This window comes from Syngnathus acus, chromosome 10, assembly GCF_901709675.1.
Source record: "Syngnathus acus chromosome 10, fSynAcu1.2, whole genome shotgun sequence".
In the NCBI taxonomy this organism is placed as follows: domain Eukaryota; kingdom Metazoa; phylum Chordata; class Actinopteri; order Syngnathiformes; family Syngnathidae; genus Syngnathus; species Syngnathus acus.
Window position 1 is genome coordinate 25066897 of NC_051095.1, and position 14435 is coordinate 25081331.

A 14435-nucleotide genomic window follows, 5' to 3' on the forward strand; every position below is an offset into this window, starting at 1 on the left:
GATACTGATTAGTCTTTAATAGATAGGAGGAAGTTATCGACATTGTTTCCAAATGTAAGCCAAAACTGTCTACTGATTATGATGAAATTGATATGAAAACTGTAAAGTGGGTTATTGGGGGTTTTGCCAAGCCTTTAACATAAATCTTTATCATTTATGTCTGGCAAATTCCCTCAGATGAAAACAGCAAAAGTAATTCCATTTTACAAAAACTCAGATTTGCACCTTTTCACAAACTGTTTTCAAAAATACTAGAAAAATTATTTGATGCCAGACTTGAGTCATTTACACAAAAATAACATCAACAGATAGCCAATATGGTTTTAGGAAAAATCTATCAACTTCCATGGCAATAATTGACAAAATAGGGGAAATAACTAACTCTATTGACAGTAACCAACACACTGCCGGAATATTCATTGACTTGAAAAAAGCTTTTGACACCATAGAGCACGATATTTTAGCCAATAAACTGGAACAATATGGTATTAGAGGAGTTGCTTTGAACTGTGTCAAAAGTTATATACGTAACAGACAGCAGTTTGTGAAAATAGGTCAATATAGATCTTCGTGTTTAAACATTCCCAGCGGTGTCCCCCATATTAAATACATTGAAAACAAACTGGCAAAAAATATCTCAATCTTTTATAAAGCAAAGCATTTTCTTGATCACTAATCACTCAATATATTATATTTTTCTTTGATATCACCATACTTGAGCTATTGCGCAGACATGGGGAAACAACTATAAAAGCTCAGTAGTACAAATCACTCGCTTACAGAAGGCGGCCATTCGAATTATAAATAAATCCGATTACCGTATTTTCCACACTATTAGGCGCACTAAAAACTTAAATTTTACTCAAAAAAACACAGTGCGCCTTATAATGCAGAGCGCCTTATATATGGATCAATTGATGAATTTGTTGATCCATACTGGTTGTACACAGCGCTCTGCCAAAATGTTTCAGTACATTTTAGTACGACTAGTAAATTACAAGGTCGCATCGCTTCCCAGCATTACGGCAACTGTGGTCAGGGGGCGTCACTGAATAGCTGTTGTACCCGCGAGGCTATTTCATTTCAAAATCGGCTGTTCCGTTAATGTTTTCGAGTACGTTTACGGATCAATATCCAACGGAATCATAAATAAGCAGCACCAATGTGTTAAATCAGTCTTTAGTCGGTTCCGATCACTTTTATGGGAGAGGGTTTGAGAAACGTGATTGTTTACAGGTGGCTGCCACAACACTTTGCTGAGGCTCATGGGAGTCTGCGAGCTGAGGCTCATGGGAGTTTGCGGGTGGCTAATGCTATAATGATAGCTGTTATACGCACGAGGCGATTTCATTTCAAAATAGGCTACTCCTTTAATGTTCAGAGTAAATTTACGGATCGATATGGAAGGGAAACATAGGTAAGCAGTACCAATGTGTTAGATCGAACTTTAGTCAGTTCCGATCATTTTATAGGAGATAGTTTGAGAAACGCGATTATTTACAAAGGGCTCATTGGTTATTAGCTAGTGGATGCATACTGCAACCCTAGTCAACCTCAGTTTGTTGCAGTATAACTTCTATTTTATGAGCCTTTTAATACGGTGCGCCCTTTATATGAAATAATCTCTGGAATAAACAATTCAATGAGGGTGCGCCTTATAATCCAGTGCGCCTTTTGGTGCAAAAAGTACGGTATCTAGAACACACTAACATGCTATTTTTTTTAATGACTGATTCTTAAATTCAAGGATCTTGTAGATTATCAAACTGCTCAAATGGTGTTAAAAGCGCAGCAAAAATCCTTGCCTAAAAACATTTATATGCATTTTCACCAACATCACAGTGATTGCACACTAAGGGATAATGACAGCAAATTTACTCTACTCAAACACAGAAAAACAATAAAAAGCTTTTGTATCTCCATTGCAGGTGTTAAACTCTGGAACAATCTGAATCAAAACCTGAAACAATGCTCAAGTATGGTGATGTTTAAAAAGAAATTTAAGGAATTGATACTTATGAGTTATGATCACATTGAAATTCAATAATGTTATTGTGTTTTTCCTCTTTTCTGTACATGTGAAAGTAAACGTACAGTAATATGTAAAGTAACAACTTTGTTACAGGTAACTAAAAATTACTTTTAAATTGGATAGGGGGTGGGATTAAATAACTCCTACTTCTTCCCACTCCTTTTCAGATATGTAAATACTGCCCATTATGTGCTGTATTTTGTATTGTTTGCATCTAGCACTCATACAAAGTCAATTTACATGACTTTCACTTCGGTTTTTTGCTTTATTGATGTATTGTTTACATGTTTGAGACGAATAAAAATTCATTCATCATTGTTTAAATGTCCTATTTTATTCATAATTTATCTACTATAATACATAGTATGTGACTGAAGTTTTTAAAAAGTATACAGAGCTCTGACGCCAATAGCAAAAATCTGGAAGTAATCCCCCCCATAAAAAAAAGAATTGCCTTATAAATGTTACAAGATGGTGGCAAAGCATGAATTTTGTTTTAAATCCTCATAGGATGATAGTAAAGCACTAAAACTCACTTTCACAATTCAAGATGTCGCCAAAGCAATACTTATTAGCAAAACAAAAACAAAAACAGCAAATGGGTGAATCTCGCAAAAATCTGCGAATAACTGAATTCCCAAATGCCAAACCGTGAACATCTGGGTGTTACCGTTAATAAATAAATACATTAAAAAAACGTCCTGTACATTACGTACAAAAGACAATTGTCATTTTCAATTTTTTCCTCTACTGTCTTTCTACACTTTGAACTGCATGCTATGCGAAGACACCTAAAACTTCTGTCATATAAAGGCTCTATTTTTTTATAGCCAACGGCAACAGAGCTCATCCTCACTATTGTTATTGTGAGAACTAACCTTTCAAGGAATCCTGTTCAGCCCTCATTATGTCGATCAGGGAGTTCTCCAGAGAGTGCATGTTGAAACCATCAAAGGAGCGGGTTCTCTCTTGCTAAAAAGAGAGGAAGAAACAATTAGCCTCCTCACAGTTTTCCCATCACCACCTGAGGCACTGTCAGCCCTGACACAGTTAGCTGCTAGTGGCTGGCAAGGTTATAATAAACTGCATAGGCCAAAGGTATCCACATTTTTTTCGATGAGGGCCACGTTTATAAACATATAGGAGGGGATGGGCCACTTACTAGAAATTAGGTATATAGCCTTAACTTTAGTGTATTCAACTTCAATCAATTAAAAGTGGTCAAATGTGTTATATTGTTGAACATAATTAAAGACAACACTGCATTCATCACAGCTTTCCATAAATGGATCTTTGTTGATTTATACATAAAAAGCTCATTCTCAGAACAGCAGCCTCAGATTTCTTCTGTTTGGGCTTATTGCACTGAACTCTAAGTGGACTGTTAAGTATTATTTGTTGGTTATTTATATGATAATTAAGTTAATATTTTTCAAATCATCTTTTTCCATGTTTTTAATAAAAAATACTTATTGTGGCCTTTTCAAAACGTCTCTCACCTAACAAATACACAATATTACAAAAAAATAAATCATCAAAATTAAACATTGCCCCAAAAACGTAATGAAAACCAACTGCAAGGAGCTATAAAGGGTCCTCGCAACACTGGCCTCATTGGGGTCCTGGCACAAAATCTCTCTAAAATATAAATGTTTTAGCCAGGCCTGATGTGTGCACAGTTTCATGAATGTGCCTGTTTAGATCTTCCAAAAAAAAAAAAAAAAAAAACAGCACAATGGCTCACAATTCCAAAATGAAGTCAAATTGGTGGCCTGCCTGTTAAGTTTGGTATGTGGCTCCCAAAGACATTTTGTGGGTCTTGGGCTGTTATGTATGTAGCTGAATTTTCAGGGATCTACGTGAAATGTAGAACTGGGAGTACTTTGTTAAAATTTGGTGTGTGTGTGTGTGTGTGTGTGTGTGTGTGTGTGTGTGGAGGGGGGGCTATACAGCCATGTTTGGGGGGAAAATGGCAACAAAAAAGGTAAAATATTAATTTTTATCATTATTTTGTATTGGCAATGCTTCATGTTAAAACTTGTTAAAAACGCTCAAAGTTTGAAGAGAATCGGATTAAATCTGTTGGAGTTTGTTGAAATATGACTTCCATTTTAAATCAAACATACAAAGTTTGAAAACAATCAAACAAAAATCTCTAGCTGTCTCTATAGAAAGGTCCCCAAAAATGGTGGAAAATGTCAAAGTAAATCAAAGTGGAAGACCTTTTTTGTACGTCGTGGCTTGTGACATGCCTCACAATTTTTGTAGGTCTCAGTGAAATGTACAACAACAAATTTTGATGCCCGGCCTCTATCATATATTATGCTGAAAACATAAAATGACCAGTCATTTTTGTACGTCTAGAAGCGCCATGTTACGCTCAATTTTTGTAGCTGTAGGTCAAACGTACCAGGACAGGGATTTGTTCAACCATTGTAGGGGGTGGGGTGCTACAGACATCTTGTTTTTGTACTTTTGGTGAGCTTTCGTTCACATTTAGTTACACAAAAATGCAATTCTTTATTGAAAATTACCCTCGTGAAGCGGTTCAGATAATGAATGCATGGACGGCAGGATTACTGCAACAATAGGTACCTGGCAACATTCACTGCATGAATGAAAATTCACAAACTAAAATAACCCTAACCCTACTTATCCTGGGGGAGTCAATGACACTAAACAAAATGTTTTCGGTCGGTCGGTCGGTCGTGTCCTGTCCTGTCCTGTCCTGTCCTGTCCTGTCCTGTCCTGTCCTGTCCTGTCCTGTCCCGACGGGGGTCGCGGGCGTGCTGGAGCCTATCCCAGCAGTCATCGGGCAGTAGGCGGGGGACACCCTGAACCGGTTGCCAGCCAATCGCAGGGCACACTCACACCCAGGGGCATTTTGGAGTACTCAATTGTCCTACCAAGCATGTTTTTGGCATTTGAAACAAATTCTGCAAAGCGTGATGCCGACTGTACATCTAAGAGGCTTGAAAGCAGACAAAGCATCAGTATACTTACATATAGCACAGGACTTCTGAAATGAGCGTAAGCAAGCCAGGGAATGAGAATAATTCCCTCCGGCCAAGTGACGTACACATGACCATCACATATCCTGTTTTGCTCAATGGCTAATGCATTTGCAGACGAATGTAGTCAATAGTATGAGAATTATAAGACCCAAGGAGGACATACTAGTTATCACTGATGACCTACAGCAGGGGTGTCAAACTCATTTTTTTCACGGGCCGCATTGTAATCATAGCTTCTTTCGGAGGGCCATTATGACTGTCAACCCAAATAAATGTAAAAGCACATATATACAGTAAAAGTTACAAAACAAACTGACAAATAACTTGTTTTCAGATCAGACAAGTAAAAACTGGTCAAATATTGAAAAAAAAAAAGATATTATAGTGAAGACAATTTGCAATCTAGTAATGACACGAATTTGATGCACAATTTGCCTTTGCGGGCCACATAAAATGATGTGGCGGGCCGTATCTGGCCTTGAGTTTGACACCTGTGACCTACAGGAACCCCAGTGGAAGACATGACCACAGCGTCACAACCAGCTAAACAAAATTAATGGATATATTGTGATAGCTTCACCTGGAAAGGGTAGACATTATCACTGCGGGTCACAGCATCCTCCACCCAACCCTTGTGATTGAAGCCAGAGTTATTTCGGGGAAACTTCTGGGAAGGAACCTGAGGAACAGGAAGACTTTCATCCACAGGCCAACATTATTTTGTATTAATACTACTCTTAATATGAAATTGTATAACATATTTTTAATCAGGCACATGCTTACATAACTACTAGCAGCTAAAAGACAACTACTCAGATGCACTAAATACGGTAGTGACGGAAATGATGTTTTAAAATAATCTAACTTTCTGGAATATAGCATGCGTCATATTGAAACATTTAATTCCTAATATTTACGTGTATAAAACAGTATACAATATTGAGACAAAGCAACCACAAAACGAGTGCTGTTGTACTGCCTGTGGACCAATGTCCAACTTATTAAGTTAAGCAACCCCTATAAAATACCACTCGATCATAGTAGCCATTCAATGTCAATTACTATGCAAAAAAAATATCAACATCCACTTTGCAGATTTACATGTACACACGTTTTGATGACTCGGGACATTTGAATCTACCTGACTGTTGGGGAAGGACTTCTTTAGCGGAGAGATGGAGTTAAGGCCAGTCATTCCTCCACCTACACCACGTCGGTATTCTCGAACCCCATGTGTGCCCCCCCAGCCTCCATAGCTGCCCGGGCTCCAGGTGGTTGATGTGGGTGTGGGGGGGCTCTGGAAGCTTCCCCAGGGTGAAGGGTGTTTGCTCTGGGCAGGAGTGAGGTGGGGCAGCTGGGGGAAGCCTCCGGTCCGATGAGCGTGCGGAGGAAAGGAGGGCTGAGGAGCATGAGGGCTTGCCGGAGAGCGCCGGTGCTGCGGTGGAACGCCTTGTCCGTGAGGATGATAGGGCGGGGGCTGGGGTGCGGGAGGATGGTGCTGGGAGACTGGTCCGATCTGTGGGGAAAAATTGCCACCTGCACCAAAGCCAGGCCCGGCGTGGTGGGAGAAGCTCTGGAACAGCAGGGGAGGTGCATTGCCATTGGAGCCAGCAGGCCCAAAGAAGCCCCCAACATCATCACCTACCACTGGAGACTGGGTACAAGGAACAGCAGGGGACCAGTTGTTGAAGCTCGTCAGTGAGGAAGTGGGGGACTGTGTGCACCCTGTACCCATTCCCAGGGTATCCTGGTAATCAAACGCACTTAGCACTGGTGACTCCATCCTTAGCTTCTCCTTCCCACCACTGCTCTCCAGAGAACCTTTCTCCAATAAGTTGTCTTCAGGAAGAGCTCCCTCCTGATCTCCTAAGGAAGCACCAGCCTCCTGCTGGCCTGGAGAGAGGGCCTGAGGCTGAGCCTGGACCTGAGACTTTTCCTGCATTTCCTGGAGGTCTAAAGCCTTGGACTTGTCCGACTCCAGAATCTCATCTTGCATGCTACTTTGTTGGGCTACTGCAGGGAACAGCCAACCACTTCCCCCATTGGTGGAGCAGGTGTTGTTTACAAAGGAGGGGGGGCTTGGAGGGTTGGAGGGATGGTGAGGGTGCTGGGGTTGGAGTAGTGGAGGGATCCTTACAGGGAAAGCAGATTTGTTACCACTGCTGTTTTTCACCAGAACTCCAAACCCGTAGTCCCCCATTTAGGACACCCAGTAAATATTCAGTAGGTTTAGGCTTTCACCAATTTTTTTTTTTAATCCTGAAAAAGAGGACAATTGCACAATTGGATTAGAATGATCAAAAATCTCACATCAAAGTACACCTTGAATGAGTCTGGTTATTAAAAACAACATATACGTATGGCAGTGGATTAGTACTTACATCGCATCATGTCTGTTTTCTAATGCAAGAACAGAAACGAAAGATGCGTCTAGCTGGGGTGATAATGCTGGTAAATGCAAATAGGGATAACACCCAACAGAACCAGCATAGGCAGCAACTAAACGGCCGGCTTGACGCCTACAAAGGTCGTTGCGCAGCTAGCGGCAAAGCTAACATCGACTCCACCACCTTGCATGTGTCCTTTTCATCATGCACACGAACCAAGCTATTTTAAAGCACCCCGCAGCATTACTGTGTATTTGTGACAGAACCGGTCTGCGCCGAGGTGGGCACCAGCGTGGACACCTACCGTGAAATTTTCCTTTCTAAGCAATGACCTCCTCACACGTAGCCATTTAAATACAGGAAAATGCTGATGACGTCTATCGTCGGTACTCAATGTAGGGTAGTTCCCTTACTGGATCCGCTATGCTAGCTCAAGGGACGTTGACACAACGCTAGCATATTTGCACAGCAGCTGGCTAGCATTAAAGCGCTTTCTGCGGATAACAGTGTCAAACGAAACGAACGAATGTACGCGACACCATCACGGACGAAAGCTCGGTGGAAATTTCCCGGGATGACAAGTGGGAAATGGAGCTTGGCTATTTAAACGCCCTTGTCTATTTCATTCCCTGTATGTTCAATGTCACACAGCAAAGCCATCAAATTTTCACCCCGAAACAACGCATTGCAACTGCCTCTGCTTCCCTAAAGTACCGAGAATAAGAGTAAATCGGTAGCAACTTGGTCATAACTACCTTCAGTTCGGCGTCATGACCTCGTTTTGATGTTGCCATATTTCAGCGTTTATACTTTTTCTGCATTTCACAGACGGTCGGTGTAAGTGGTTTCTTCTTTCATCCAGATGACAGCTGAGCCAGTCGGCGGACACTTCCGAGTCCAAGCCCCGCCCTGACTGCGACCAGGAAGCCAATGAGCGTCAGGGTTTTCACTTTAGTCCCGCCCCGTCATCTTCCGTTTGATTGGATAATTATCGTGTAGCCGCGCTATGGCACGCCTTAATTCAACAAATGGCACATGTTCTCCACCCACATAAGGATGCATTGAAATTAAAGGGAGGAGTTGCAGGGGAGCACGTTAATGATCAAATGTAGATATCCTGCTGTAATGTTTGTCAAAGACCTTTTTGGAATGAGGTCATTTCAGGCAAAATAAACGGGTTAAGCAGAATGGTGCACTATTTTCAGCAATTTAGTGAAAAATGCAGTGGGCACGATTTGATTAAACAAAGTCGGCCCTCCACCTCACCCAGCAGCTCATGACAGATCAGGAAATTCACTACCTCATAATTTTCTCCAGAATCATTTCACTCTTATAATATATTTTTAAAATCTTTTGTTTGTGTCGAAAAGCATACATGTGTGCATGTTGCTAGGCTTGATTTTCATTTTCCACTCTCACTCTAACAGAGAAGTTCTTCAAATGAGGGCCTGCATCAGGGCCGGTTCTAGGAATGCACATAAGAGGGGGCAGTCAGAAATGTGAAGGGGGCATGTTCTTTTTTCATATTTTTTTTTTTACACATTTTTAACACTGTTAGTGTTTTCTTCACGGCAGTTGTTAGCTGTGTGTCCAGATCTCAACCTGGAGAAGTGGATTGCACTCTGTCAGGCCTCTACACTAAGACCTGTCCAGCTTGGGTGTCCCACCTGAAGATTAAAGCTTCTGCTGGTATTGCTCTTAGGGTCACTGAGGCACGCAAACCCCCTGACCACAATAAGGTGGCAATCTCTCAGGAGGGGGGGGGGGAAACATATAATATGAATGTTATATTAAGTATTATTTGAGTTGTTGCTAATCATTAGTTATATCACGGGTCATTACGACGAGTTTGGTGGAGTTTTTACTGCTTCTTCCAACTCCTACCGCGCTGACTGTAACTTGACACTCTCTGGCTGCGTCTTGCCTCATTTGCATACTCACAGTGATTGGATGTTTACGGAGGGGCGCGGAGTCCTGACAGCAGGCTGTGTGAGGGAGGACACACACTGCACCGACATGAGAGAAGAGAGGGGGCTGATTAACGTGTGTTTCTATCAGCGGATTTTTCACTTCTAGAAGTTTGATTCGAGGGGGCAGGACATCTGTTTGAGGGGGCGTTGCCCCCTCTTGCCCCTGCGTAGAGCCGGCACTGGCCTGCATTATACATTATTCATGTTGGAGTAAAATGACTTGCATTAAACTTGTTCAACCAAAACATGATTCCTTCACCAGTTCCAGTTGGAGTTACTGATGCTGCCTATTCTGACCAAATGTAAATGCCTTTGCAATTCTGCAACAATGCTTTATATGTTGATTTGTTAGTACAGATGCAAAATATCTAGAGATAATAAGATTTTTTATAGGTCATTTTCTTTAGCTATATTGTCTCCTCTGTATGTTTAATACCAGGCCAACCAGCCACCACTCATTTATGTCCCTTCTATGCTGCACTCACCACCCAAGCCGTGCCTCACCATGTGCTGCAGGGCCTGTTGGGGTGGTTTAACAACTCAGACTGCTTTGAGCTTATGTTTTCTTTTAAGAACTAAAGCTCGAGGTCCAGGTGCTTCCTGGTTTTAATATTCACAGTGGTACATACAAAGAGTTGTTTGAACCTGAATCTTTATCTGAATAAAATGGTAAACGTGGTGTGTTGGATGAGGGATACATCTAAAACATTGTGAATGAGAGCCCTTGAGGACCGAAGTTGGTGGCCCCTAATCTAAGACATTGTGTTTTAAGACTCAAAATGAGACAGTTTGCATCCATTTGTTACTAAAATTATTCATTCATCCGGACACCAAGTCATCTATATATTTATTAGTTTCCACAGAGAGGGTTACATGCAGCCAAAGCTGCTTATCTCAGGTTTCTCAATTGAGAGGACACTTTCAGAGGTCTCTGCACATCTCAATATTGATATAGCTCAGTTGCCATAGCAACCAAATGAGTGTAGTGGAGTTGAATCCAGCCAGCAGCATGTTTGGCTAAGGTGTCATCCCTCACACAGTCATGTGCAACGGCACAATTTGGTTCGTATACCGCACGTACCTTTTGTGGGCTTGGCTGTAACATTTACTTTATTTATTGTTGTAACATTAGCTCCCCAAGCCTGGGTCGTCGATTAATAGTGGCCTGTCTGCGAAACATGTGGACTTGTACAAACAAACCAGTCTGCAGCGTAATAAAGGTTGTTGGGAGTGCAAGAATACAAGTGCCAAAATTTCAAAAAAGGATAAATAACAGACAAGGACAAATACAAGTGCCGCTAGTAGAGACGAAACACAATTTTATCAGGTGCCACGCGTGTAGTAAAGTCTGACAGCAGAGAGAATGAATGACCTGCGGAACCGTTCCTTCCTACACCGTGGGTGTAAAAGTCTGCTGCTAGACGAGCTGCTTAGGGATCGCACAATGTCATGGAGGGGGTGAGAGGTGAGATTGTACATTCAATGACTGAATCTGACTTCATAGTCTTGTTTTTTCTCTTTAAACCAAATTTTAGGCCAAGTGATAAGTAGAGATGTCCATGTAAATTTTGGTGCCAATTGATTTCCAAAGGGGAAACTGTACACTGATTTCCAATGGGGAAATTGTGATCGTTTCCTTCCGTGACGTCATCAACAAATACATGGGGGGCGGGGTGTGTGGCACTATTCCTCATTAAAAGTGGGCGTTTTTAAAGGCATTCGTTGTTTCATTATTTCTCCAAAATGAATTGATAAAATAGAAAATGTTAACTTTTTTCATTTTCCTGATAAAATATAAACTGGGCTAGTCTTTACAATGATTTCCAATGGGGAAATTGTGATCTCTTCCTTCCGTCAAACTCCGCCAAAAAGGTGGGCGTCAAGTGTACAGCTCTTCTGTTCCCAAATATTGTTAAATCTCTTAGCACTGACATCATATTTTAATACATTTCTTTCCCATAGTAAGTGCCAATGTTGGCTCGCTTTACCCTCCCTTTAAATACTTTGCGGCTTTGCTTCAACTTCCCTCTGAGGAACAGCTGACAAATGCCTCCACTTAGTGGTCATTTTCTATCACCACACCCTCTTCATGACGCTTTGACTCAGAGTGATCGGATGGAGGTTGATACACATAAACAGTTTTGGTATTTTGCGATTGTATGTTTGGTATGTTGTGATTTACAACTTTGTGTAATTATTTCAATGTCATGACCCTTCCATAAGCAGCTATTTCCAGTACGGTACTGGAGACTTTAAAACGTATAACACAGGCAGTATTTCACTACAATGATGGCAAATCAGACGACAATTGGGTATGTTTTAACATGTGTGGTCACCTGAGACGATGAACGCTCTCTGCTGACCTGATTGTGTATGTATGTCGTGTACTATGTCTTGTCACCGTGGGATAGTGGAAACGTAATTTCGATTTCTTTGTGTGTCTTGGCATGTGAAGAAGTTGACAATAAAGCAGACTTTGACTTTGACTTTGATTGCGTTACCAATACCACTGATGCGATTACTCCATATTGAACTATTGTAAAAACAGACACACGCATACCAACACACCGTTTGCTGAACAAACTAAAGATACATTTTAATGGTGGGAAGGTATGACTTCGTGAATGCGAAAATACTCTTAAAACTGCTGGTTCAAAAATAACAAAATTTGGGTTAAAAATAACTAATTATTCACTGTTATTTCATAAACCCGTTAATAATATGGTGCTCTACAACTTATTTCCCTGGAGAAACAAGTTTCGTTTGTGATAAATTTTAAAAGCCAGCTTAAAGGGGATTCACTCAAATCGTTCGTTCGTTCGTTCGTTCGTTCGTTCATTCATTCATTCATTCATTCATTCATTCATTCATCTTCAGAATATTTGATTTCTTTTTTAAATGTCTATTACATCTTTAGTTTAGTTTCAAGGAATCACACACAGAAGGCGTTCGACCGTGTCCCTCGGGAAGTTCTGTGGAGGGTGCTTCGGGAGTACGGGATGCCGACCCAACTGATAAGAACGGTTCGGTCTCTGTATTACCGATGCCAGAGTTTGGTCCGCATTTCCGGCAGTAAGTCGGATTCGTTCTCAGTGAGGGTTGGACTCCACCAAGGCTGCCCTTTGTCACCGATTCTGTTCATAACTTTTATGGACAGAATTTCTAGGCGCAGCCGAGGCGTTGAGCGTGTCCAGTTTGGGGACCTCAGCATTGCGTCTCTGCTTTTTGCAGACGACATGGTGCTGTTGGCTTCTTCAAGCCGTGATGTCCAGCTCTCACTGGAGCGGTTCGCAGCCGAGTGTGAAGCGGTCGGGATGAGGGTCAGCACCTCCAAATCCGAGTCCATGGTCCTTGGTCGGAAAAGGGTGGAATGCCCTCTCCGGATCGGGGACGAGATCCTGCCCCAAGTGGAGGAGTTCAAGTATCTTGGGGTCTTGTTCACGAGTGATGGCAGGATGGAGCGCGAGATCGACAGGCGTATCGGTGCAGCGTCGGCAGTAATGCAGACTCTGTACCGGTCCGTGGTGGTGAAGAGAGAGCTGAGCCAAAAAGCAAAGCTCTCAATTTACCGGTCGATCTACGCTCCTACGGGTCGTGACCGAAAGAACGAGATCCCGGATACAAGCGGCCGAAATGAGTTTCCTCCACAGGGTGTCCGGGCTCTTCCTTAGAGATAAGGTGAGAAGTTCGGTCATCCGGGAGAGACTCAGAGTAGAGCCGCTGCTCCTCCACGTTGAGAGGAGCCAGATGAGGTGGCTCGGGCATCTCATCAGGATACCTCGTGGACGCCTCCCTGGGGAGGTGTTCCGGGCATGTCCCACCGGTAGGAGACCCCGTGGACGACCCAGGACGCGCTGGAGAGACTATGTCTCTCGGCTGGCCTGGGATCGCCTTGGGATCCCCCGGGATGAGCTGGATGAAGTGGCTGGGGAGAGGGAAGTCTGGGAGTCCCTCCTAAAGCTGCTGCCCCTGCAACCTGACCCCGGATAAGCAGAAGAAGATGGATGGATGGATGGTGATCAATTTATGTTTAAGTTTTAAATAAAACTAATTAATTAAAGTTGTTTAATTATTTATAATTATTTCATAAAAGTTTTCCCCAGTTGAGGTTTTGGGAGTTTTTCCTTGCCCTCCTGGGAGTTAAGATAAGCGGATGTCGAGATTTATTGTCAACTGAGGCCATGTGAAGCCCTTCGAGACAAGTTTAGGCTATATAAATATAATTCACTTGACTTGAAAAAGAAGATACAGTGATGCCTGAGAATTAAAAAATAATGACTCTCAGAGCGCGGTGCGCACTGGTTAGCACATCCGCCTCACAGTTCAGAGGGTGCGGGTTCGATTCAACCCCCAGCCTTCCCTGTGTGGAGTTTGCATGTTCTCCCCGTGCCTGTGTGGGTTTTCTCCGGCCACTCGGGTTTCCTCCCACTTCCCAAAAACATGCATGGCAACCTGATTGAGCACTCCAACTTGCCTCTAAGTGTGAGTGCGTGTGCGGATGGTTGTTCGTCTCTGTGTGCCCTGCAATAGGCAGGCAACCGTGTTCAGGGTGTCCCTTGCCTACTGCCCGATGACTGCTGGGATAGGCTTTAGTCCCCGTGGGGACAAGCGGTACAGAAAATCGATGGATGGATGACTTAGTACATAAAATAAGTGTTACATTCTACTTTTGGCGAATCATCAACCCATATGAGTGAGGGCGTATTCATTGTATGATAGTGTCAGGTCTAAGTACCACAAGACATTATTTTATACACTGAAAGAAGAGGAGAAGACAACCAGTATTCCTTTTGCTCGCGATGAGAATTACGTAGAAGGCCCAGTTACAGTCCTCCACCAATTCTGGACTCTTCTTCCGTGATCTCCTCTTTTTATTTTGGGTTGCCCTGGTTACAAGAGGCTACACAAAAGGGAGGGGAGATTGTGGCTGTAGCAACGCTGATTTAGCTAACTAAAGGATGTTGTGTGGTGCGAGGCCTTGGCCGATATGTGACCCCAGCAATGCAGTCAGTCCTTAGTTGGTTGGCAGTCT

The 14435-nt window shown here is 42.6% G+C and overlaps 1 protein-coding gene across 3 annotated transcripts in view; it reads right to left on the minus strand.

Moving 5' to 3' along the window:
- LOC119128510 (cytoplasmic polyadenylation element-binding protein 4-like) overlaps window positions 1-8318 on the minus strand; it is a 35565-nt gene extending 27247 nt beyond the window's left edge. For 2 of the 3 annotated variants that reach the window (XM_037260990.1, XM_037260988.1), the window contains exons 1-4: window positions 8189-8318; window positions 6188-7305; window positions 5627-5725; window positions 2911-3004 (exon numbers count right to left, since the gene is read on the minus strand). In XM_037260990.1, the coding sequence (XP_037116885.1) occupies window positions 2911-3004; window positions 5627-5725; window positions 6188-7246 (1252 nt within the window). In that variant the 5' untranslated portion in view covers window positions 7247-7305; window positions 8189-8318. Of the gene's footprint in view, window positions 1-2910; window positions 3005-5626; window positions 5726-6187; window positions 7306-7737; window positions 7825-8188 lie in introns of those variants that run through there. The other variant, XM_037260989.1, reaches the window with a different exon arrangement.
- Window positions 8319-14435: the final 6117 nt, after the last annotated feature.